The following is a 27,078-nucleotide window of genomic DNA, read 5'->3' on the forward strand; positions in this document are numbered from 1 at the left end:
TTGTTGATTGCCAACAAGAGTAAAGGGTGTGATTCCTTCCCCATCCCTACTGTTAAGTGTCATGCAGTACTCCAATTCCTTTGGTTCAATATTCTCATAAGAATAATGCTAAACTAGATTAAACTAGCAATGACTGACTTCAGTATGCTGAAACTTCACTCACTGCATTTCTGGCTATGTTCAATGTCTATTAGTTTCTTCAATTGTATAAGTATAATGAACAAAAAAAACCCTAGGGCTTCTGCACTCTCCCGGAGTAGCTCTGAGGCATGGCTAACTTTCTACAAGAGCTGCACAACTCACTGGGGGTAACTAATACCATCACCTTGTCAAATAACTTTAAGCTGCTCAAGATGCAAAGGAGGAGGAAGTATATGTATCTTGCACTGCCTGTTCCTCCCCTACATCTCAAACACCTAAAGCCACGATAAATGCAGAATGGAAAAACCTGATGCAATAACTCTAGTTCTAGTGCTAAACCAGGATGCAAGACTAAGAACTAAGAAGAAGGAATAAGTTGCTTCCCCCATGGCCCAGAGTCATCTTTCCTCCACACATCAGGGAACCAACGGCCTGTAAATTTTGCACACTTCAAACTACCAAGTTAAGACAAATCCGAGCAAATACTTCTGTGTGTACTGTGTTTAATACTTCAACAAAATACTACTTGAGGCTGGCAACCCATTAACCACTGCAACCAGGAATGAGTAGCAGGAGAGAGGAAGGCAGCCATATTCAGAAGCAAATTAAATGTGAATGAAAGAATGATGGGGTGTGGAGAACACAAGAGCAGGATATTGGGGTAAGAAGGGGACGTGGGAAAGAGGGAGACAGGGGTCTGCGCTAGGAACAAACCACACAGCACTTTTACCAAACGAAACAGACTTTATTTCTTCTACAAAAAAGGGGTTCACTGTAGCCCAGCCCCTGTGAGACCTTCCCAGAGCAGGGTGGGCACAATGGTAGTAAGAGACTGCATCCCTGGCCTCCTTCATTAAAGATGCTCCATAGCCCAGCAGGCTCAAGTCTAATGGGGTACCATTATTTCCCTGAGCCCTCCTCCATCCCACACAACTCAGGGGCAAAGGTCCCTTCCCAGTGAGCTTGTGCTGTCCAGACTTCGTGCAGATAAGGACGCTGCCTTGCGTAAAGCTGAGCATGTAGTCTTCTGCCCACAGACACCTTCTTGGATTTGAGGGAAAGCAAGGCCTAGATTGGGCCTCCTCCTTCCAAAGCTGCCTCATTTTAGTGTGTGTGGTCCGTGGGTGAGCAGCACAAGCCTCTAGAGAAGCTGGCCAGGGAGCAGACAAGTTAGTGCTCTGCCCCAGGCCCCTGGAAACAGGAGTGTGCAAACAGGGGCAAGAAGACATGGACACATGGAAGAAACAGAGAGCACCACACATTGGCCACAGTTCAGGCCAGACAGAAATGGATGCCGGCACGGGGATTAAACACCATCAGCACCTAGAGGTGTAACGCCTGGGTACAGGCACAGGGCCCACCACTGAGATTATATGCCCTAGAGTGGATCACATGGAGACTCGATTGTACAGAGAGGCTTCCTGCCCACGCACTAAGGAGATGCCACAGATTGGTTCAGCTCACGCAGCTAAGGGCAGCCCAGAACTACTCTCCCACCCACAGTGGCTCACTCCTCCAGCTGCAGCCAGGCCCTGTGGGTCCAGGTGAGTCTCGGCGCTGGCCATCCAGTGGGTGGGGGCAGGAGCCAAGCCTTGCCAGTCTGGTTTGTTCAGTCAACGCTGGGAGCAGAGGCAACTGCCCAAGTTGTCTGGCTAGAGCGGCCCAGGGGCCAAGCAGTACCTTAGCTCACTCCCCCTGTACAGACAAAAACACAGTCAGCAAGCAAAGGGTTAGTGTAGCATGGTGGACACAGAAGCAAAGCACAGACAAATTCACACATGCCTGGTCAAAGCAAAGGGTTTGCCTGGCAGATACACAGATGTAGACACTGTCTGGCAAACCAAAAGAGCAAGCACAGTGCATTTACACACAGACACACACTCCCATTTGCCTGACAGTGTCCGCTTCTTCCCAAGCCAACCAGTCCAACACTGAAGCCAGGCAGAACCCATTATAGGAAGTCTCAGACTCTTCTTCCTATCTAGGTAAAACATGCCACCTGGGAACATTCTGCAGATCCAGTGATGCTAGGAACTGACCCTGCAAGCCCTGTTCACTCAGGACCTGAAAATAGCCCTGCCTCTATTTCCCTAAAAGGTGATGCAATGGGCCAATCAGAGGGATTTGCATTCAGCACGAGGCAGCAAGAGAGGCTGATCAAAGTGGAAAGGGCACCTTTTAAATGGGTGTAGGGGAAAGAACCAAAAGTCCCACCAGACTGAGGTGAGCCAATATTGGATATACCCTCAGCTAGTGAGCCTCTCCTTTTACTAGATGTAACCAGCATGGGGATAGCATCCCATTTAGGCTCACAGGCACTGTAAAGAGATGCCCATGTGGACAGGAGCTGGTTGCTCCAGTGCCAGTCCTACCATTAAGCAAACCGAGGCAGCTACGTCAGGCAGGAAATGCTGGGGTGGCAACAGCCCCACTACAACCATTTTGCCTGAGTCCTATCAACTAGCCTGCTCTGCGCCCTGTAAAGCAACCTGCAGCCCTCAGGTACAGTGGAGGAGGATGCCCCGGCATCAGTACTGAAGAAGTAATTTTACTGTAAGTGGTCAGATTCTGTACATGGAATGGGGAGGCACATCCTGCCTTTTGTCTCAGGCAGCAAAATGCCTTGGGTTGCTCCTTCACCTGGTGGTAGTGATGATGCCTGACGCATGCCCCATCTGCACTATACATTTAAAGCAGTATCATAACACTTAAGCCTTAGCTTCCCTAAACAAGATCCTGGGAAGTGTCATTTATTAAGGGTGCTAAGAATTGCTACCTCTATTCCCCTCACAAAGCAACAGTTCCCAGAGTGGCTTAACAATTGAGTCCTCTTCCCGCAAACTCTGGGAATCGTAGCTCTCTTGAGGAGAGTAAGAGTTTCCAAATACCTTGCAGCAACCTTGACAAACTACAGTTCCCAGGATACTCTGAGGGAAGCCATGGCTGTTTAAAGTGTTTTGAATGTATAATGCAGATGGGCCCTAGTTTCTGCTGGAAATGAACTGGAAAGAAGGTGGCAGACCACCACTGGGACCCAGTTCTGGGTACCACAGGGTGGGGGGAAAGGCAGAACCAAGCCAAGAAAAAAAAGCATAGTAGGATTGAGGGGTCAGGGAGGAGTGTACTGAGAGCTGGCGGTAAAACTTGCTGCTGCTCATTGCCCCAATGGTTAGCGTGGAAGCCACTGGCAGAGACAGAGGCTGTCTTTATGGGAATGTGGGAGCAGTACATTGGTATACACAGCCATCAGGCCCCCTCAGTGGGCTATCTCTCTCATCTCTTTCCTTTCTGAGCAGAGGCTCATGGTTCCTTTCTCCAAAATTCCACAGCAGCTGCCACTGTTTCAGCTCAAGGTGGGACGGGGGAGGATTGGGAGAACACAGGCAGTTGGTGCTCGGTTGCTAAGCAACAGCTGAATGCTCTTCTTCCCATCTGGAACAGGCATCCAAAGGGTCTCAAGGCAGTTGCACTTGCCATGCTCAGGAGAAGGCAGCTACCTATGGAGGGCTCCCCAGGAGAACAAGCCTAGCCTAGTGCAGGGACGGTCCAACTTTTCCTACCTACTTCAATACGGAACCCGTGGGCCACACGCTGCCTTGTTGCGCCAGGGTGGGGGAGAGCGAGAGGCCAAAATTTGACACCTAACCCCGCAACCTCGTGCTGTCTGGGCTTTGGGAAGGAGGTGCAATGCTTTGGGCAGTGTCCTAAGGCCCTTCCAGCTTCTTCTCAGAGCTGAGAAAGAGCTAACTTTCTGACCCTGTCAGAGCCCTCACACCTCCTTCCCAAACCCCAGAGCCTTTGGGAAGGCAGTGCAAGGGCTGGAAGGGTGAGAGGGTGTCAAATGTTGCTGAGGATTGCCAAAAAATGGCCTTGTGTTGGACTGCGCTAGTGGCTAGTGGCTCAGAGCATGCCCACACTACAGTCATGAACTTGAACTTTCTAATGGTTGCATTTGAGAGCTGAAGAGTAGTGAAGTGGGTGGCCCACTTAGCCCTTTCCTCTTTGTTTATTCACACACACAGTCCCCACCCACAGCTTTCCCACCCATGGGTGGGTGAAATTTTGAGTGTACAAATAAATGGAATGGAGAAGAATCCCCTTCCCGTTGCTGCTCTTACTAGGGTGCTTTCAGATGACTGGTGCTAATTAGCATTCACCCTCATTTGTTTACAGGAAGATTAGAGGATGTTGGCTATTTAATGAACATTCATCCTGATTTGTTTGTGGGAGGTTAAATGATGTTGCATCATTTAAGTAAGTGTTACCCTATACTATCCAGTGTGTTTTCCCATCACTTTCCTTATTGGAAAGAGTCCTATCTGGGGTGTGTAGAGACCTCCCAACCAACTATAATTGTGCAACATGAATTTCTCAGTATGTGACTGAATCCCACCCAAAAATAGACTGGGAGCACCCCTAATCCCAGCATTAAAGGCTGATCTCAATCCCAGCATAAGCATCCACTATTCCAAAACGAAGTATCTCAACTAGCTTGGCCCCATTCCCTCCTTCCAGGGGTCCCCAGTTCTAAGGAGGAAAGTAAAATTCCCAGGATTCTCTAATGAAAGTCATGAATTGTGACAGTCCAAAACATTTTGGTGCCTGAGGCAGGAAATCCAAATCTATTGATTAATTAATTTGTTGCTTTTTAACATTACTTAATAGCTGCTACCAGAGGTGGCACACCTCACCCTGTCCATGCCACTTAAAATGAAAGAAAAACCAATATAAGCTTGAAGCATAGAATAATGGTTTAGCTTACTGTTGATTTTAATTAGTTTTGAATGTTTTCTAAGTACCTGTTTAACTGTCTTTTATTTATACTTTTAATGTTTTTTATTATTTGTCAAACAGCTTTGTGGTTTTATTACTATACAGTGGTGCCTCGCAAGACGAAATTAATCCGTTCCACGAGTGTCTTCGTCTAGCGGTTTTTTCGTCTTGCGAAGCAACCCTATTAGCGGCTTAATGGATTAGCGCTATTAGCGGTTTAGCAGCTATTAAAGGCTTATCGGCTTAGCGGATTAGCTGCTAAAAGGCTATTAAAGGCTTAGCGGCTTAGATAAAGGGGGAGAAAGCGGAAAAAAAATCTCAAGACTCGCAAGACATTTTCGTCTTGCGAAGCAAGCCCATAGGGAAATTCGTCCTGCGAAGCAACTCAAAAACGGAAAACCCTTTCGTCTAGCGGGTTTTCCGTCTTGCGAGGCATTCGTCTTGCGGGGCACCACTGTAAAGCTGTATGTAAGTTTTGCTAAATAAAATAAATAAATAAATAGCCAAGTCCCCAGTTCTAATCTGCCTCTTACTACACTAATCTGGAGGCCCTCAGCAAGCCACTATCTTCTTAACCTCAAGCCCACCTTGGCAACATGGGTATAATATAACTACCATACAAGTCTGCTGTAAGGATTTCGGAAATGCTTTCAACATTCAAAAAGTGTTCAAGATATCCTAATTTATGTTCAGGAACTCATGATACCTTCTTGCTTTCAGCTGAACCTCTCTCCTCTCCTTGCCCCATTTACCATAGTAGTCCACAGAAACCTGATTGCTTGTGCCTCTCGATAATCTGGTGTTAGGCTGAAGTTCTAAACTGGAGCTCTAAATTTGTTAGACTCATGATGAAAAAAGGGCAAAATTCAGTCAAGGGCTGTCATGAATTCTAGGGGCAGGAGACAGAGTTACAATACAACCAGAAACAAGCAGCCATGGAGCCACAGGCTACTCGTGGGCAGAGGATTGATATAGGTCACAGGATGTTGGGGGGGGGGAGTCAGAAGCATGCTTACATGAGTGAGTAAACCAAGGAAATAGGCATGCAAGCAGGATATTCTGGGGACAGCCCATGGCAGGCAAGCATTAATCTTCATGCTCTGTGGCTTCCAAAGGTACCTTGTACATCAAGCTTGGCCTCACACTGCTTGGTGCCATACTCATTGATGGCCTTGCAGGCATAATAGCCAGCATCAGCGCACTCCACCATGCGGATATGTAGGCAGAAAGATCCATCGTCCTCCTCCACAGCAGAAATGCGTCGCCCATATTTTATTGGATGCCTGTTCTTCAACCTAGAGGACAGAGGAGAGGGTCTGAGAGTCTGCAGTGCTTGCAACTCCATCCAACTTCACAAAATGCTTCTTCTGTCATCTCATCTCACCATCCCTCCTCCACAGCAGCATGCCTCAGGAAGAAGCTACATTCTTCATCTGGACGGTCAATTCTGCACTGGCCTTCCCCCAACCTTGTTGCTACTACAAACATAGCTTTGGGTACAATATAGTCAAGGCAGTTCAAGCCATAAGATCAGAGATCCCTTTTTTTTTTGCCATTACATCCAGGCCTATCCGTCTCAGGTCTGATTCTTGATACATTCTGGAAGGCCGAGGACCTGCTTTCTTTTTGCCATCCCACCACTTACATACAAAACAAACCATTCTCAGGTTGGATGGGTCTTGTGCCCTTTGGAAATCAAAGACCAGCCTTGTCTGTTTAATATTTTGCCAGTCTACATATCACACTGTTGTTAGTCAGTTGTGGAGTACTGAAGGCCAGACAGGAAAAATGAAATAAACCCAACACTCTGCTTGATGGACACAAGTTCCCCTACTGGTTGCCTGAGAGAGATTCTTATTTTGCAAAACTGGGAAAGCTTCGCCACCCATCTCATCGCAGGACAACATGGCTACTTGTGAAGTTATGCTGTATCATAAAACCCACTCACCAGTGCACAATGGGCTTTGGCTCTCCCTGTACCCGAATGCGCAGGACCACATCCTGCCCCTCCAGTACTTCCTGGTCACTCAGTGTCACCTGCAAGAGAGGGTGTCAGGATCATGCCAACTGCAAAGGGAGATGGGAGGCAAGTTCTCTTTAAGGCAGGGGGCAGGGATAAGCAGAGTGCAGGGCAAGCTCTGCTAGGTGCAATACCTTCAACAGAGTAAAAGCTGAAATTTACTTTTGCCTCAAAGGTCTGAGCATGTCAAAAGCCCAGGGCCCCCAACCCCAATCCAAGGAAGTGCCGACTTATAACCTGAATCCTCATTCAAGTATGCAAAAGCCATAGGTTCCACTGTCATGCCCTCCTGCGCTAGTCTCACCACCTGCTCACCTCAAAGGAAGGGGCAGCCTTGAAGTTGATGCCGACATGCACTGGGGGTGGGCCAATCTCAGATCGGGGTTGCACTTTCATGACAGGGTGGTGCCGTGGGGTGCCAGACTCAGGGAACTCTTCCAAGGGGCTCAGGTACTCTTCATCTGATGTGACAGGGCTGCTGAGCTCGTGATGGGGTACCAATCGGCTGTGGGACTCTGCGGGAGCTAGACAGGCAGAAGAGGGTTAGGGCATGGCTTGTGAACAGCACATTGAAGCAGCAAAGCTCTCCAGCTCAAGGGGGAAAGCAGGACCAGGACATAGCTGCCCACCTAGCAGCCAGGGCTCATACACAGGGATTTTAGTTGACGGTTTAGCCACAAGCACAGAGTAAATGATATAATCTAGCTTTCTACATGATAGCCCAGTGCACCTACAGTGTATTCTAAGGGATGAGGTTTCCATTTGCTTTTGCTTTTAAAAAAATAGCACATGAAGAGGGGGCACATACAAAAAGTAATAACACAAATTGACCATTGGAATACATTGGTTCCTTCAAAATAGTAATAGAAATGCATTGCAGCAGGAAATGTTTGGTTGCTTATGCTATCTTTAGATACTCTTACTGGGGCATTATGGCTACCAGCTTCCTAGCAGGCTCCATCCCACTCTGCTGATGTGGGATGTAACACATTGTCAACTCTTTCTACGTGATTTTCATCATTCAATCGTTACTAGAGCAGCCCCAGATGGAAACTTGGGGAAGTGGCAAGCATATAATGTAACAGTGGCCCTGGCCCTGAAACAAAAACACTGGCCCTAAGGGTGTGCAATGGTTAGAGCGTTTTCATTCTTTGCTTTCCCCTGTTCCTTCTTATGTATGCAAGTTTCCAGTTTCCTGCCCCTACCTAAGCCAACTAACACCCCATTAGTTCTTTCCATCCTTCCTCTTGACTGTTCCACTATGCCCTATTTTGCAATTAGGACACTGCACTTAGCCTAGCATGAACATTGTTATCTCAAATAGACCTTTGCTGCTTCTGTGGAATGGAGCCTAGAGGCTGATTTAGAACAGAACCACACAATCAGAAACATCACATGGTATACAGTCCTCCTAGGCCTGTATCATTCAAAATGCAGTTGAAGGATCACATGTTTGAATGCTACCCATTTAATTAAATTAACTATCTCTGTAAGTAGAAAAGTAAGAGAGACTAAGTCAGAACTGTCCTTCTTCCTGACATGCTTTCCACAGACATGGAGGCTGTTTTGTTTTTTCTTTTAATGACAAACATGTGAACTTCCCTCCTCCCGCATTCTGAGGAGGTAGGACTGTACCATGTGACATTTCTGAATTATGTTTGTCTTCATAACTGAGATGGTAATATCCTTCTGCAAGGATTTTATTAATTCAGTTTTCTATGGAGAGGCTTGTATCCAAACTCACCCCCATATGACAACTATCAGTTCAAGAAAGAATGTTAGTTTTCAGATATTCAGCAGCCATGAAGCTCACCTTGGGCAAGTCATTATCTCTCAAGTCTTACCTACCCCAAAGGGTCATTTTGAGGACAAAATAAAATAAAATAAAATTGGGGGTGAGGGGACACCATTATGCTTTCCTGAAATCCTTGGAGGAGGGGTGAGATTAAAGTGTATTAACAAATAAATAAACGTAGTAATGACCTACAATTCTTTGACTACTTTTCATGCATGTGTGTATAATGGGGCCGTTTCAGAGAAACAGCTCTTTGTGCAAATCTGTTGTGGCAAAGTCATGAGGTGAAAAGTTTGGCACCTCAAATATGCATATATGAATCTGCACAAACAACATCTCTATTAGTGTGTAATTTGCATAGTGCATTGTTTATAATAAATAAATGTAAATAATTTGATCATCTGGGTTATGAAACGCTTCTTGCAGTTAGGCTCTAGTCTATATCCAATCCTCTTACCCAGAAAGAGGCAGAGTGAAGAAACAGAAACAACAAGTCATTTTCCCAGTACTGCTTTAGAAGATATCAAATCCAACACTGCCTGTAACCCTGCCAAGTCCCATGGGCATACAGGGAAGCCCACTGCTGATATATATCTATGTCATCTCCAACTGGTAAAAAGAAAGACTTTAAACAGTCATGAATCAGGCAACTCCAATCATGGGCGCCACTACTCTTTTTCTTGTTGGCAGCATCGTTCCTGGCTTGCTCTCCCTGAAAGGGGCCAAGGTGACATTAGTAGCTGGGACGACTACAACTTGCAGTGTATGCATTGTGAGAAGAGCAGGCCTTGTTGTGGGGCCAGTTAGTGGAAATAGTCTTGTGGCAATTTCTGTGGCAATGCTGCCCTTCAAGCTGAGTAGGGATGGGTGGGATGTTTACAAGAAAATCTAAAGAGACAGGATAGGTTTCTTAGCCCTTTGCACAAAATAGGAGGAAGAAGCAGAGGTGTGTTCGATCCAGACAAAAGGGTGAGTCTTTCAAAGCCCTCCATCATGCTCTGCTGCAGGCAGGGAAAGATTATCCTGTGTTGATGGGAATGGCCTGCCTTGTAGTTCCTTGCTTTCCCCTATCCCCAAAGACAAGGTAAAACACCTTAGCATAAGAGTCTCTCTCACCTCCAAGTTTCTGGACAACAAGGTAAGAGGCCCAGAGAGCATTTGAGGCTGGCTTCCCCTTCTGCAGCCCCATTGCTTTGGGAGGTTATAGCCCAATAAATTCTCAGCCCCCAGAGGGGCACCCAAAGCAGAATCCCATTTCTTCCTACCTATAGGGCAGATGTGGTGATGTTGGAAGGTCCTCATCCCTTCACACCATTCAGTTGTACAAACAAAGGGTTAATGGGAGCAAGAGACACTCTCCCTTCTCCGCTTCACCCATCTCTGTTCCCCTCAAAACGCCCACCTAGGAGTTGAAAAGTTGCGTTCCCTCTCCCTGCCGAGTTCCCAATTCCAAACCCACTAAAGCTGCAATCCTATGCACACTTACCTGGGTTTAAGTTCCATTGAACGCAGCGGGACTTACTTCCGAGTAAACATGCATAGGATTGCAGCGCAAGAACGCAGGGAACAAACGGCGCGCCCCTCCCGAGCCTGCAATCGGCGCGGCAAAGAGGATTCTACAGTCATTTCCCGAGGATGATCTCTCTCTCTCTCTCAATCCCCGATTCTTATCAAACACAGCGTCCGACACGGAGGAGACGAGTGGGCAAACGGATCCTCAACGGAGGCGCCAGAGGCCGGGCAGAATCCAGGAGCCTCTTCGGAACCGCCTTCCCTTCGAGCCACAGCCGAGGAAGGCATCGGGGCTCCAGACAGACGCCGACCCCAGCCCCTCCAGGGCTCACATTTCAGATCAACAGACGGGCGACCTCATTTGCATCCTTTCGGATAATTCATTTGCACTTGCCCAGGAAGGCTTGCAAACCGCAGGCGCCGCTGACACGGGTTTCCCCGCGGAGTTTGTGGTCCGGAACACGGATCAGGAATCGGAGTCAGTCCGTCAGCCAGCTCGACCTCCCCCGCCGCCACCTCGTGGTGTTGGTGCTGAGAGCCCAGCAGTCCAGGCCGTCTCTCCCTTCTTCCCCGCATTCAAGACTGCTGCTGGCTGTTTGTCAGCCAGGCTGGCCTAAACCAAGCCTTGTAGGGTAAAGGCAGCCTCATCTCTCTTTCAGCAGGAGCAGCGGCAGCAGCCTGAGGCACCACAAGGTTGACAGAAAAAGACCTAGCCTAGGATGCTAACTAAGCCCCAAGGCATGAAACTGCTTCTCCCCAAACTTGGCCTGGGAAGGAATATGACTCTACAACCCTCCCTTGGCCTTCAGGGATTCGGCTGGTCCTCTCTGGGCTGCCTCCACTGCATTCATCACACTTATAATAATATAATAATAATTTATTATTTGTACCCCGCCCATCTGGCTGGCTTTCCCCGGCCACTTACCTGGCCGCACAGTCAAGATGGCACTGCAGCAGGCCTCGCCCACTTCATTGGTGGCACAAACTGTGTAGAGGCCGGCATCAGCCGCACGGGCACTCCTGACCAGCAGGGTGTGGCGTTCTCCCTCTGCTTTGATAGGGCGAGTGGTGCTGCTCCGAAAGGGGACGCCATCCTTTCGCCATGACACTGTGGGGAAGGGGCAAGTGGGTAGGAGATCAGAGCACGTGGGGACATCTCACTTCTGTACATACAGCACCTCCCCCCATACATGGCACTTTCCACTTTATCCACTGACTGCTGGAACTGTGTCCTTTTCAGAGAGGAGGGGTGAGGAACCTTTTGCAACCTGAGAGCCACATTCCCTTCTGAGCAACCTTCCGGAGGCCACATGGCAGTGGTGGGCAGGGCCACAGACAAACAAATGCATCTCCCCCACTTTGTACAGTAGGCTAGTTTCTACACACATTCACACTCCCCTCTCTGGCCTCCATCCAGATAAGAAGCATGATCAGAATTCAAGGACACATTTCAGCCAGGCAAAAACACTTGAAGAGGGTATGCAGCAGGGCCGCTGAGGGTAATGCCCTGGGATGGTGGTTATTTCCCCTGGGTTATTTCCCAGCCCTAATACAGGACTACAGTTTGGCAGCACCACAGGTGTTACTGCTGGAAAACTGCATCATAGTAAAAGTTATCAACTTTTGAAATAGAACATTCTGGTGCAGGGGTAAGGGTTGAATTATTTGCATGGAAGCAGAGCTGGTGATGAAGCCCAAACACCTGGTAGGTGAAGGGAGGGAAAGTCTAGCAGGATTGTTGCCTGCCTATCAAAGGACTGCAGCTAAAAATAAAATAGTATTGCCCTTTGTTTTTCTTGCAACAAAAGCAAAAAACCTGGTTAAGCCATTTTTTCCTCCATTTTAGTTAATTGCAACATTACTTGCCAGTCACATTACTTGGTACTATTGGGCAGCTGGAATTGCAACCATTTCTCTCCCCCAGCCTTGTGTTTTTCCTCCTAGTGTTGCCACCAGGACCACATGGCTCTGGACCATATTCAAAGCAGAATCCTTACTGATGTGAGCTAGGCAACATACACAAAACCAAATAAAACCAATTTTTCCTAGAGATCTGTGGAAATGAAGACACCTGTGTGATCCAAGAGACAACAGCAAAGGTAGAGTAGATGGCCCCCATCCATCTCTTGGCCCCTCTCACTCTGACTTGCACTGGGCACCCCACAGGTTTGCCTATGCATGCTCATCATCACTCATCCCACACTCTTCCTGGTATTCCATGCACTTGCCTTCTGGGGAAGGGTTGCCTGTGATGATGCATTTGAACAGCACTTCTGTTCCAGCTACGACTGTTACATCCTGGATAGGGATCTCAAAGATGGGGCGTTCCAGTGGGTCCTCACCCGCCGAGATGTAGGAATCATCAGAAGATTCTGTGCAGAGAGAGGGAGAAAGAGCAGCTGCAAAAGAGGTGGTGTGGAGGAGGGGGAAAGGTCCACAACTTGCATGGATATAAAACTTTGCACTGCCTTCTGGGAAGGAATGTGTTTAAATCTTAGCTCTCTTTTTCACATGCACTGGTTCTGTTATGCCCCGAGAGAGTGAGAGCCCTTTTATGTGCTGATGATTACAGTTTGCTCAAAATCCTTAATCTCCCCAAGTCTCTCTCTAGCACAGTGTGGAATCTTGATCTATTGCTACCTAGCTGAGTCCAAAGGATTAGAGGAGCCTCCTGAGTGGCACAGTTCACTCTGCCTTGACGCAGATAGCCACCTTCACAGGTCTCTAAGAATAACTAAAGAGGATGAGCTTCATTTCACTTGTTTAGAGAGGGGGGAAATTTAGAACCCTCATAAAACTACTGTTACAGCTCAGTGCATTCAAAGCTGACACTAGTCATAAATGTGTCTAAATTTATGATCACTTATTGAGTCAGGCTACCTGGGAAGGAAGTTGGAGGACTTATTTTTCTGTCAGTAATTTGGTAGACCCAGTACAGCAGCCCCTTGGTACACACACTACTTCTGTGCATTCAAGATGTGTGCATTTCTCAACCTCACTTCCAGTCTGTAAAATGGGGATACTAAGGCAGCCTGCTTACCTTACAAGGCAGTAGCAAGAATGCATGAGGAATGTACCTAAATGCTAAGCAAATGAACAAAACCTGCACTAAAGAGCACGTATTTCCATTCTTGACTCAGAAGCACTGAAAATCCTGTCACAAAACCTGTGTTAGCCATTAGGAGACTACAGTTCTCTGTAACATACACATAACCACAGTGAACTGTGAACTAATTAACTGTTGTAAATGTTGCACCGTGTCTTGTATCTGCCAGCTACTTGAAGGCCCTGATGAAGTTGCTACACTCACTCGGCCGCCTCAAAAACTGGATCTCAAGTTCATGCTCCTCTTTCCAACTTCCATTGATCAGAGGCTGTCCCTTTGTTTTATGGAAAGGAACAAAAATGACAGAGGGCCAAGGATAGTGAGGAGGGGTTTATCCACACTTAGCTTTTGCCCCACTTTTTCCAGGCACAGATCTGAGCTTAAAAGCTCCATGTCCAACCATTTGTTTGTATTTGCTCCAGAGCTTTCCCTGCAAAAACCTGCTCTTCCCCACACCCTATGCCAGGTGTGGAAACCCTTTGGTCCTCCAGATGTTTCTGTACTACAATTCCCATCTTCCCCATGCTTGCCGGGGCTGATGGGAGTTGTAGTTCAGCAACATCTGGAGGTCTAAAGGATCCCCACACCTGCCCTATGCTAAGCTTATGCACCAATGACTCTTCCAGGCAAGGCCTGGCTGAGATTACATCCCAGATGCTGATGACATGGGCAGAAATGTGAGAAGCAGTCAGAACAGATAAGGGCAAGCCAAGACTGAGCACTTACCAACCCTCTCGAGGAGCTCATACAATCCCAGGCATGCATGATGCTCTGGCCTGAATCCTAAGGGTCTTGCCTACAGTGGAGGAAAGGACATTACAGGCCTCTCCATTTCTGTGGGAAGTTGGGTGGAGTTCTCCCCACGGCATACAGCACAGCCTAGCTTGCCAGCTTCCTCCCCAAGGAGACAGCAGCACTTGCCCTGATTCCATACCTGATTCAGGCGACGTTCGCCGCGTCCGGCGCCCTTTGCCTCTGCTCCGAGTGCTCTTCCCTTCCTGAGGCTGCAATGCGTTGTCCTTTTTCTCTGCCACTTTCCCAGTCTTCCTTTCCAACTCTCTGTTTGCGCCGTGGGTCCCTGCCCTGCTTCTATCTGCTCCTGGCTCCATCTTGGCCCAGGGCAGGGAATGTCCGTTCTGGCCAGATTCCCGTTTCCGGGCATGCGAGGCTGCACTTGGACCCTTGGGCTCATGGCTCCCTTTCACCGCGTTCACAGACCCTCCATCCATGCAGTCATTGCTCTCTGGATGCCCAGCCTGCAGGAGGTCTCTCCTTCCCAAGGGGGCTGCCAGAGTCAGCGGGCACTGCTCCACCTTCCTCCGCAGATCCTGCCCATTCAGCTCGCTTTCCTTCTGACCCCTGCTGGGCTCTGCCACCTGCTCAGCTGTGGCCACGCTCCTCGCCAGAGGCTTTTGCGTCCCCTTGGTCTCATCTCTGGGCCCCACCAGGACCACGCTGGACAACACCAGCTGCTGCACGCCGTGGGCATTCTCTGCCAGGGGCAAAGCCTTGAGGGGCTTGAGTTTCCGTGGTGGCGGGACCCTGGGAGCAGATGGCTCGGCGGAGGAACGTGGCGACGGTGACCTGAAGAGCTCTTGCGACCGCCGCAGCTGCTGCTGAGACACGGTGCGCTTGATGCGGCCCAGCTCCTCCGTGAACTTGTGCTCCATGTCGTGCACGCGGCTGGAGAAGCGGCCGCGCTCATCCAAGGAGGCCGCCTTCTGGTGGAAGGCCCGGCGCCGGAACGCCACGCCGCCCAGCTCGGAGCGGGTGTCCTCTTGCAGGTCCTCGTGGGAGACGGCTGAGAGGAAGGGGCTGGCATCGTCAAAGCCGGGCTGGTCAAAAGAGCGCGTCTTGCGTAGCGGCAGCCACGTGTGCCCCGCGAAAGGGTTCTCGTTCTGCTCCAGGCTTTTGCGCCGCTCCTCAAAGAACTTCAGCTTGTCAAAGATCTTGGAGCCCGTCCGCGGCAGCTTGGGCGATGGGCGGAGGACGGAGACGCGGCTGGAGGCCTCGCTCAGCGGCGTCTGGGGCCGGGACTCTCCTGTGCAAGCCTGAGAGTAGCCAGATGACTTGGGGCGCTTCAGCTTTTCGTCCAGTTCCTCGGATGCCGTATCTTGGAACTCGGGGGGCATCAGCAGCTTCCTGCGGGGAGCCACAGGTGGGGTGGGGCCACGGCCAGCCCCAGGCGGCTGGACGGGGCACTGCCCTGCTCTGGGGGACACTGGGCGCTGGAGAGGAGGCTTCTGTGCTGGTGGGTGGAGGGTATCTGTGCTGGTTTTGCTGCTGCTGTTGGCATCATCCCTCCGGTACCCACCATGGGGGAGGTTGCTGCAGTTGGAAGGCAAGACATGGCATAGTTTGCTAAGGCAGGACAGCCTGAAAAACTCAAAAGAAGGTGAGCGGCAAGGGAGCAGGTGCCTATGCTGATGTCTTATTGATGTTTTGAATGCTGCTTTATGGAACTTTTGTTGATTTTATCCTTATATTTGCTGATTTTATCCTTTTGTTGATTTTATCCTCCTACTCCGCCTTGCTACGTTTTTATGAAATAAATAAATAAATATGGAGAACTAGTGCTATTTTTCTAGAAAAAATTGGTGCTGGTACTCACCATGAAGTTGTTACAGTAAGTGCCTCACAACAAAAGAGGTGCCAGCACTGCGTACCCTTGAGTACCCCCCTGGATAAAAAAGCACATGGCCAACCCCTCCTAATGGCAGACCTGGGGTTTAAATTAGCCATGGAAGAGAGAGGTGAGGCAATGAGAAGGAGGAACAGTCGTGTACTTCTGTCCTTAGATGAAGATGTGTGTGCATGTGTACAGAGGAGGGTGTGTGTGTTTGTTTTTGCCTTCTCCAGCAGTGTGTGGCTTGGCTTACTATCTGAATCTCCTCAAGCTGTTTGCCCCACCTAGACCTTTCTACAGTGCCCCTGCTCTGTGCTGTGGCATACTGTGGTCTGGATTGCATTGCGATGGGTCTTGCCTCATAAAAATGTGGGAATTTTTTTAATGTTTGATGTCTTACTTGTGTTTTAATTTGTTGGAAGCTGCCCAGAGTAGCTGGGGGCAACCCAGTCAGATGGGTGGCATATATATAAATAAATCATCATCATATTTGATTCCAAGACTGGCCAGATGGGTGAACTGGGATTCTCCGCCAAGAGTCCAGGGAAAATACCCACTCTTCCTGGCAAGATCCAACTCTTGGTCTTATCTGCTGAATGAGCCATTCCAGATGCTGCACTAGGGCAAAGGAAGAGATTGGGGGGAGTTCATCAGGCTGTGCATCAGTGGTAGATGCGTATAGGCTGGCCTGGCTTGAGGAAGCAGGGGAAGACAAGGGGAGGCCCTGGTGCAGCCAGAAATGCAACAGAAGGCAGAGGGTAGGAGAAGAGAAAGCTGCATCCTGTACACAGACATGCTGTTTCCCACAGGTACAAACACTAACTCAGGTGTACATACGAACAGATACATACTTGGCACACATACATTCATTCCAAGGCCATCTTAGTTCCTTGCAACAAATGGGCACGCATGTCCAGCTGCATGCACACACGCACGCAGTGAGAATTATGCAAGTGTATACTTAGTCAGGTACCATAGCCGGAGGATGATAAGCGTGAGGATAAAGTTGGGAAAGCAAACTCAGGAGGAAAGAAGAAGGAGATGAGGGAGTCTCAAGTGACCTAATGTAGCTCTGCGCCCACCCTCTCAAAGATCCTTACTACACTCACTGCCTCTGCAGTTAACATGGAGTGTGCTGCCATTTTCACAGCATGACGGGTTTCAGCTTTCGCTTTTAAGAAAAACCGCTGGTATCCAGTTTCCCATTATTACAGGGGGGAAATAATAAAAATGTGTGGGCAGTGCCTGCTAATGGCTCAGAAACTGAAATGGATCTATATATGGTATGAGGAAGAGATTTGGCACTCAACACGGCTTATCATCTCTCCCCGTTTGCCTCCCTGCATCGCTACATTTCTGGGATAAAAGGAGTTCTTAGCGGGGAGGGGGGGTTAAAATGTGTGTGTATGTTGAATTTAACAAAAGTTGAATTAGTGCAGCCAAAAGCATCACTACCAAAGAGATAATCACATCACCATCATTACATCATTTGTTGGGTTCTTAATTACCATTCCCTTAATCACCAGCAACCAGTCTCTCTTTCACATCATCCTTATGGATGAGGATGACTACCTACCTCTGATTGTGCTTCTGTATTCTATTGTTTCTCCAGATTTGCCTGCCTGCCTGAAGTTGTTTAATAATCATAGAATCATAGAGTTGGAAAGGATCCTGAGGGTCATCTAGTCCAACCCCCTGCAATGCAGGAATCCTGCCCACAGCCATCCCTGGGAGGTCTTGAGCCCCCGATCTTCTGGTTAACAGTCAGATGCACTGACCTCAGGAATAGGTGAATATAAGAACATATGAAGACCCCAGCTGGGCCAGACCAATGGCCTATCTAGTCCAGCATTCTGTCTCCACAGTAGCCAGCTAGAGGAAAAAAATCTTTGTATCCACTTACTCTACACCATGCATAATTATATATTCCTGAATGATGCGCTCCCTTTACTTTGCTTTTCTAAACTAAAATCCCCAAACGCGGATGGTGGCATCGAAACCCTGCTATTTCTCCCCATTAATCTAGGCCTTGGTGGGAATAGTATAGGCCCCTGTCTATATGACAATCACAACCTCCTGTGACTGTCTCCACCTTTACCTACACCAAGTAGGTCTCCTCTGTGTGTGGGTGAAATCAAACATTCAGATGAAACGGCAATTTCCCATCCAATGGTCCTGTCGCGGTTTGGCTAATTTACATAAAGCGCAATCAAGCCTCAGTAGAGCACTTTTATGTCCCACTAATCTCAAAAGGATTCATTTTAAGCAGGTGCTTAATCTTCCCTTGAAGTAAATGAAACTCAGAAGTGCTTAATATTAGCTCAGTTGCACCCATAAGTTATAAATTTGGATTTGGGTTATCCAGGATTCGGAGGGCTTAAATGACTCGCTTGGTCATGGCAATTTCTTCGCTAGCCCATACCAGGACTGGTATTCCTTTTGAAACGAAAGGTGATATAGGCATTATTTTAGTAACAATTTAAATGATATTGCCATGCGTCAGAAGAGTGAGTGCAGCCCACTGTGCTTGGGTTGTTGTTTTTTTAAGTGCCACAATTGATGCCCCAATTAAATGGGCATCTCTCAGAGTTTGGTGTTGGAGGGCCTATTACTGATGCCATTGGCTTTATGCGAAACAGGGTCAGCTGCAAGCCAAAGGAAGACAGCAAACCCCGGGGAGGGGAAAAGCTATGGAGACTCTGCTCTCTATGCTGATTAGGGAGTGGGAAGCCTGGGGCAGCAGCGGATACCTACCTATGCAGCCCATTGTCCTCATAGCAACATTTTAGGAGAGCGAAGGCAGCAGGTGATGGGGAGGGGGAAGATACTGCAGCAGAGGAAGCAGTAGGAGAGACAATGGCAGGATAGTGTGGGTGGCTTCAGAAGGTATAGAGAGTGCAGTGGGGGCTGTGGATGGAGGGTGCCATGACATCAGGGATTGGGACTGTGATGATGGGGCTCAGGAAAGTTTTGGTGGTGCCTCAAAATCAATGACTTAAGAGGTTGAGGGTTCAGTGAGGGATTATGACTGGAGAGTAGGGGGGAAGAGATGGTCCCAGCATAATGGCCCTTGCACCCCACTCCACGGCCCCACGGCTACTTACACGTGCAAGGAGAGGGCACGGCCCCGGTACAGGCTGAAGGCACTGCCGTAGGGGTCGCTCCCCAGAGACAGGCTGTCCTCGGACCCCGGGGCCACGCCAATCAGCTCCGCCCGTGATGCCCGCACCAGCGGCTCCACCCCCAGGTGCCGGGCCTCGGCAGGTGCTTGCCTTGGAATGCTGGGGTGCAGGTAGGGTCCCCTCACCGTGGGGCCAGCCTCTGGGTCCTTCTCCAACACCGTGGTCTGGCTCCCTGACCAGTTGGAGTGCTCATCTGTCTGGGACAGGCCTGGCACTGAGGTCGGCGTGGTCTTCATGGAGGCATCCACCAGCGTGTCCGACTCCCCTGCAAGGAAAGACAGACATGGACTGATCGAGGGGGCTGGGAAGCCGCCCATCTCCCTTGCATCAGATCGGGGCCTGATAACCCGAGATTCTATCGATATTGTTTAATTTAGGAGGCTGTAAAGTATCAGTTTCTTGGAGCGTGCAGTGCCACTGCATATATCATGGGTTAGCGTCAGGTCGTGTTCTTGAGGGCTAAGAATAAGCATTTTTCTCTCAGCTGGAAAGGACAAAGAAGAGGGGCGAAGAAGGAAAAGAAGACAAGGCCAGGTTGGTCACTTAATAACTCAACTCAGCCACCAAGATGGTGCGGCCAGAGTGAAGGGAAACACAATTATGCAACACACAAGGTCAGGCATTTGCAGTGAAGGAAGGAGAGACGAACAATTTCTTATTGCAATGATATAAATGAATATTCATGTAGCTCTTTTAACATGCACAGTGCATTGCAATCATTGGCTTGTTTATCCTGCTTTGCAAGGTAGATCATCGTTCCCCCAACTTTTTAGAGACTAGCTTACCCAAGACTACCTACTGAAGGAAGAGCAGAGATGGAAGGCCAGAACCGCAGTGCTCTGTGCCAGGCACTGAAGACAAGTTCACTGGGGATAAAGTTGCCCAAACTGAAAATGGGAGCTTATGCCTTGTGTTGTTGTCCCTGGAACCACCAGAAAAGAGGCACCGGGGTGATCAAAACAATGGGAAACCTCTTTTGTGATGGAAAACTCGGACCTGTTTTTTTGTTCAGTAAAAAGAATGTGAGAGAATAGGACTGCATTTTTTTTAAAGAGACTCTTCGAGAGGAAAGAACGATTTAAACTAAAGTAGATTGTGGAAAGGCAAACGGGTGGCTAAAAGTTGCCTAATGAAAAACTGAGGTTGGAAAGCCAAAGAAGGTTGCTAACAGTGAGAAGCGCATGGTTAATCATCTCATACATTTACTCAAAAGAATGAATGGAAACTATTCACCTGCTTAGGTGGGTGCTCTCAGGGAAATAAACTTGACTCCCCACACTGCTGACTTCTGAGAATCCAGCTTGCTCCTATCTGCATAAACATGTGCACAGCTCCATCCTGAGTTCTGTTTCTTTGTCACCCGGGAGTGTGACTGGCTTTTTTATACAGTATAATGTTATGCAGAACGAGATATATATATATATATATATATATATATATATGCCCATCGACACTTAAACCCTGCTCATTAAAGATTCCAAGTGTTGCTCAATTCAGAATACAGCCCCCATTAAGCACAATTTGCTAAGTGGGATGCATGATCAACCAAGGGCTCTATCTCCCCTTGCCCCATTTGCCTAGTCATTCTGTGGAAGGTGCATGAGCACTGTCTGAAGTGACCGGGTACTGAAGGAACCCAGCATGAGGAGGCTATAGTTAAAGCCTGCGATTTTTCAGTTTTATTTCTGTGGAATCTAATGGCCTTTATGCTTTGATGAGTCCTCCTCTGATATAAAGTTGCCCTCTTTATTAAATTAATGTTCTGCGTCCTTCTTCCAGGGAAAGGTGATGTCAGGTTGGCTATGTCTCCGGGGAGCAGTAATTCTCATGCTCCAATGGTAGCTGCCTGCAAAAAGGAACCCTGAAGAGAGAGTTAAACTCTTTGGCCAATGATCCAAAAAAGCTGGACACTCAGGGACAGAAAAAGACCCTGCTCATAGGATTCATGGTGAACAAATCACGGGGGGGGGGGGTGCTATTTGTGTTGGCATGGTATATGTGACATACCACTCTTGCCTCAGAAAGGGCCAGGCAGCAGGGAGGCTACAGTCTCAGGATTGTGAGGGGATTTGGGGGCAGAATTGCTGGGGCACCAGCAGCAACATCATTGTTTGAAATATAGTTCCATGCCCATTCTGCTCAGAATGTTTGCCAAACCTCTCCATTCACCTGCCGCCTTCTCCTCACCTGTCGGGGAGCTATAGGTGGTCTCATCCTGGAGCTGGCTGCGCTGGGTCACCTGTGTGCTGCTGGCATCATCTTCTCCCGTCTCCGAGTCTGAAGCAAGAGAAAAGAGAAGATGAGGGGAGGACCTTGATCGACAGGTCAGTCCACACCTTCGCCTTGGGTGCTTGTACTCATCCATCAAAACTGTATGGCAGAGTCACAAACAGATCCTGCGCGACTCAGAAGTCCCAAGTAAGATCTTGAAAATTCAGCTCTCAGTAAAGGGGTGGCCGGATTGTGACAAAATTGACTCCATTATGAAGAGAAGGTACAATATAAAAATTGAATTGCATAAAATAATTACTCATTATTGGAAAGAATTGTCTATATTTTTGGTGATTCTTTTTTCATAAGTGTTTACTAAAGTATGGGGGGCACAGAGGAAAAACATACAAAATGGTGTCAGATGTGCTGCTCCAGCAGAGATGCTCTTAAACCACCGTCAATGCCCAGCTTTAGAGAATCCTGGAGTAGGGCTCTGTTATGCTCACAGTTTTATTGTTGTAGCATTGGAAAAGCATTGAACAATATTTGTTTTAGGGTTGTATTTGTGGCATTCTAGGTCATTTTATACATTAGTATAGTTTTATTTTGGGCTAAGGCTTATCACGGATCATTTTGAATGCTCTGAATGTAATGAAAGACATGATGGCTGGTCACTAAATACAATGAAATGAATCTGATTCTAAGAAGCATTCTCTTTGTGGAGTTTCCATTTTCTTTCAGGGCTCCCCTAATTTGCAATATGCCCAACAGCAATGACCTGGAGTCTCAGGGAAAGGCATCAAATGGCAAACTGTGCAGACTCAGCCATGTGAAAGAACATATGCAGATTATCCAGGGCCCTACAAAACCAGTGGCATCCTTGCAGTGCAGGTTTCAACTCTCAATAATTTGCCACCCTCTCAGGATCTAGATACTTAGGGCTACCATAGTGCCTAGAGGAAAACAAATACCAAAGCCGCAAGTAAGGAAGCCTGGAAGGCCCATTCCTTCTCCCTTGAAAAGAGCCCAAGGGAGGAGGTGATTTGTATCTCTGTAATTCTACCTCTGTGGAATTCCAGAACTTTGTCTGCTAGGTAAACAAGGGCCCTGAACATTGGAAGAGGTAAGTGAAATGGGGGGGGGTCCCCTCCCTTTCTTCTTGCATTTCCTTAGATGCAAATTACTGCCTCAGAAGCCACACTTTGCAAGGGAAAATGGGCTTTCATGGCAAAACCTCATATTATAGACATATTTTCTCTTTTAAAAAATGAAAGTCAGACTGCAATCTGGATCAGAAGACCTGTGGGTGGGAAGAAGGTGCTTTTCCCCGGCAGCCATTTTTCTGCTTATAATTGCCTTTCCCCTCCCCCTGCTGCTTTCCTCTCCACAGGGAGAAAGATATGGGAGGGGGGCTGTAGCTTCTTCCCTGCAGGTGGAAAGAGTAGTTTAATGGGAACTAATCGGAGTGGGAAAACACGCTGGTGGGAATACCTTAAGCCTTCCCAAGCCACCATTCCTTTACGCCCAATTACAGCCTCCTGAAATTGCTTTTTAAATATATATAAATCTGAAAAAGTTACATGCCACTACATATTAACATGTAGGTTATCATTCTGCCCCCCTTGGTTCAACAGCAACCTCAGAGAGATTCCATGGAAGCATGACAGATTGCTCCCAAGTACAGCCTGGATTGCACATCCCCAAAGAAGGATTGGATAAAAATATACATAAATTATTAAGTCTTTGGAGTTAAATACTGAGAGCCCAGGAGTCTGCCCCTCTTGAGCATGGTGGCTCCTCCATAAAAAAAGGAAAGGAAAGGGAGAGAGGGAGAGAGGGAGAGAGGGAGAGAGGGAGAGAGGGAGAGAGAGAGAGAGAGAGAGAGAGAGAGAGAAGCTCATTTTTCTGGCAGCTGCAGCTCTCCGTAGGAGCCTTTACCCCACAGCTAAGAAAACCACAGGGAGAGTTGTGAGTGACGCTTGACAGATCAGTGTGGCAGCAAATCGACTGGCAGGTTGAAGAAAGGCCAACAACACAGCCATGCCAGGTGAATGGAAGTCAAACAAAAAAATTGGGCCTTTGAGAGCCCTGCTCCTTTTGGGGAGAGGACTTGAAGTGCTGGTGCGTGTGTGAGATTTATTTTATTTTTATTTTAGCAGAATAATAGCTGGAAGGGAATGTGTCAAGCTGCTCCCACAACCGTACCTCCTCAAAGTCTGTTTTCGGTTAAAAAGAGAGAATGTTGGGGGCAGGAGGGGATCCATGTACAGCGTTGCATGTCCATCGCCATGGGAAATCGAGTCAGCGCATAATAGCAAGATTCGCAGGGAGAGACAGAGAGAACCTTCCGCCATGTACTAGTAGTGCAGGGAAGGGCTGGCGGCAGCGTGGGAAGGGAAGATGCTCAGGCCAGTCATACAGAGAAGCAAAAGGATGCCCACCAAATTCTGCTAGAATAGGATGAGCCCCGCAAAGGAAGAGAGCAGCAACAGCAGGATGAAGACAGGGCATGGAGAGAGCCAGGAGGGTAGGCTGGGAGGGGGTGTGGGATGAAACGCAGCTCGGGAAGAGAAAAGCATGAGGCAGCACAATTTCCTACCGTAACTTTGCTTTCTGCAGGAGCGGAAAACTTCGCTTCCATAGGGGCAGCAAGAAAGAGAGACACACGTCAACAAAGCGTTACCGCCCAAATCAGCCCAGGCCCTCAAATATTCCAACATGTGATGGAAGGGGAGATTTATAGCTTCTGGCCCATGAAACCCATTGAAATTTGGGAGAATACATGTGCAGGGAAAGTGGATAAGAAGGCAAGGCATATGGACATAACCTAAATGGTAGAAGGTGCCGCTCTGCCATTGAAACTCAGAAGGACCTGCCTGGGGAGTGAAATCTAGCAGGAAACTAAGTTAAAAACTTGGGCTGGGGTGGGTGGGGTTGCAACAGCCATTTCTCTAATAATCCCCACATGTTTCAAGACCCGGGTTCAAAACGCCCAGCACCAGTAGTATCTTCTCCACTCCCCCAAGCCACGACCCTCTCATTCCCTTTCCCCCAAGTTGCAGCCTCCACCTATAAGTCACAGCAGCTGAAGTGCCAGCTGATGAAAGGAAACCTTGCTGGGTGGCAACAAAAGCCCCCTATTATGTGACTATATAGAGCTTAACTTGCATGATCAGATCAAGATCCACCTACTCCAGCATTTACGGTTTCCAAATGGTAGCTAACTACAAATCCCCCCCCCCTTCCAACACCCACCCCCAGCAAACTCACAATCAGGACATTAACCTGAGGGCCAACCTCTGTATTTTGTCCCTAGCATCTGGTAATAAAAGCTACACTGCCTCTGAACAAGCACGTTTTATATTTAGTTATTACAGTTACAGTAATGGCAACAGATAGGCCTACCCTCTCTGAATTTATTGAATGCATCTTAAAGCCACCTAAGCTACAGACCAGCACTATGTACCATCCTAGGGAATTCTATATGGACATCATCTTGCCTGTCCTAAATATATTACCAATGAGTGGCATCTAGTTTCCAGCTTCAGAACAATGCAGGCAATTAAACCAATTTCAAACTATGGTTTAATATCCTGACTTGTTCCAAAGCTCGTAACCATTTTTTCCTGGTTTGGACGAAATAGGAAACAATGCTTTAAGTAGAGAGCTTGTTTGCTCAAACATAAAGGGAGGAGCCAAGAGGCTGCGTGTGTGAGCAAGAGATAGGATTCAGCTGAGACAGGGTAATCCAAATGTCATAAATGTGATTCTGCACAAAGCAATTCGATCTGTCTGAAATATCTGTCTTTTGGTCCTTCCTTATATAAAACACACACAACATGCCACCATATCACAGTGCACAGCTTCCCTTTGGATCCCCCCTTTTGGCAATGTTGCCTCCTTATTCTGAAAAGGGCAGGGCTTCTATCCCTTGTAGAGATCTGAGACAGGTCAACTTTGCAAAGGTGTAGTTTCTCCCATCATTGCAACCTTGTAGAAGAAACTATACATATAAAGTATCACTTGTTAACGGAACAGAAGCCTTTACCGTTGTAGAATATGTACGGCTCCCAAGGTCTACAAACTGAGCTCTAACTTCTATCAGCTAAGCTCATTGCACCCCCGCAATCTACCTCCCAAAGTGGGTGCAGGAGGAGGTTGCTATGGACAGGCGTAGGGAATCTTTGGCCCGCCAGATGCAGCTGAACTACAACTCCCATCAGCCCTAGGCCATTGATAACGGGAGCTGTAGTTCAACATATCTGTAGGGCCAAAGGTTCCCCACACCTGGGATAGGCTAGTCATACACCCCTCAACCCCAGCTAGAGTCTTTTTCTATTTGCCTGTTCTCTTCCCTCCCTCCCCCCCAGCCCCCAACATATCAGGAAAGCCTCTGGCAGGAAGGGGCAGAAGTAATACAACGCACCATGCGTGAAGCGCCCAAAACGCCGCGAGTGGCCACCTTTCTGCAAAGGAAAAAGAAAAGGAAAAAGCATTACCTCCGATTGAGATGGAGAGAGGGAGATAGTGGAAATATGGTAACAGGGCTGTGCTCACGGGATATAGCCATCAGTCACCACAAAGACCAGAACCCCAGCAGGAGGCCAGGGGAAAGGCCTTCCACCTACTCCTGAACTCGCCACCAGGGAAAAAGGGTATCAGCCCCCTACCGTACCATCTACACCAAGCCTTGCAAGGCATGGGATCCACCAGAGCCAAGCACAATGGTCACATCCACACCATACAATTAGTGTGCATGGCTCCTGGGAACTGTAGTTTGATCAGGGTACTGGGAACTGTAGCACTCTGAGAGGTAGACTGCAGATTTCAGGAGTCTCTGGAGGAAGCAATGTACATTAAACATATGGCGTGGGTGCGACCGAAGGTCATGTGCTGCCGGCTCCACCAAAAGTTGGGAAAAGTCAGGAGGACAGGAGCCTGAGTGCTTGTGGTGATCCAGGCAGATCAGAAGAAAGAAGAGGCTGACTTTCTGCCCCTTTCCTGGGAGGAAATCCTCAGAGAGATTTCCCTCCACCCAATGATAAGCGTTCCACTGTTTAAATTCTCATCTTGCTGCCCTCTGGTGAGCCCTGAGCAGCTGGGAGTCTGCAACATTTGGTGAGTCCCCTCAGAAGAGGCACATCTTGCACATTTCATCACAGATGAAGATCCAGTCCAGTTGCCCCAAATGCGCAGGCACACCAACCTAACAGTAACAGGCGGAAGTGCTGCCACTGGCAATTCCCCTCTGCTCACTCTCTCTTCTCCATTATGCTCTTCTATGTGGTTCCGAGCAGCTATCAAGACTTACGGGATCCACGTGGGAAATCATTCCTGGCACATGCATCCAGCTACAACTGGCTTCCTAGGTGACAGGTTGCCCAAGAACAGGCCAATCATGCCATCCATCAGGGAAGGACAGCTCTCTGAATTCAGGACCAGTGAAACAGATGCACTTGTGTATGTGTGTAAACTGATACATGCGTGTGTGTGCACGTGCACGCACACACGCACAGCATCTGATGCACAAAGTCGCCCACTCCTCGCTCCCAGATTTCCTGCTGTCCCATCTCCCAGAAAATTTGCTCTTCCAGCTAGATTTCCACAATGCTAATGGTGAGGTGAAACACCTTGTGCAGCAATAAATGGAGGTGACAGGATCATTCTGTGATAAGTAAGAGATGTGGTGATGCAGGGTGCTGGCACAAGAGA

General features: G+C 48.3%; 1 protein-coding gene across 6 annotated transcripts in view; it reads right to left on the reverse strand.

Moving 5' to 3' along the window:
• The window catches only part of SPEG (striated muscle enriched protein kinase), a 104,504-nt gene that overhangs the window by 46,828 nt on the left and 30,598 nt on the right, over positions 1 to 27,078 (reverse strand). For 2 of the 6 annotated variants that reach the window (XM_080980749.1, XM_080980753.1), the window contains exons 2-9: positions 21,343 to 21,432; positions 19,246 to 19,420; positions 14,282 to 15,675; positions 12,470 to 12,613; positions 11,167 to 11,349; positions 7,250 to 7,458; positions 6,863 to 6,951; positions 6,034 to 6,209 (exon numbers count right to left, since the gene is read on the reverse strand). In XM_080980749.1, the coding sequence (XP_080836875.1) occupies positions 6,034 to 6,209; positions 6,863 to 6,951; positions 7,250 to 7,458; positions 11,167 to 11,349; positions 12,470 to 12,613; positions 14,282 to 15,675; positions 19,246 to 19,420; positions 21,343 to 21,432 (2,460 nt within the window). Of the gene's footprint in view, positions 1 to 6,033; positions 6,210 to 6,862; positions 6,952 to 7,249; positions 7,459 to 11,166; positions 11,350 to 12,469; positions 12,614 to 14,281; positions 15,676 to 19,077; positions 19,421 to 21,342; positions 21,433 to 23,965; positions 25,766 to 25,792; positions 25,833 to 27,078 lie in introns of those variants that run through there. The other 4 variants (XM_080980751.1, XM_080980752.1, XM_080980750.1 and 1 more) reach the window with 4 other exon arrangements.

Source organism: Podarcis pityusensis (assembly GCF_964106645.2).
Source record: "Podarcis pityusensis genome assembly, chromosome: 1".
NCBI classification, from domain to species: Eukaryota; Metazoa; Chordata; class Lepidosauria; order Squamata; family Lacertidae; genus Podarcis; species Podarcis pityusensis.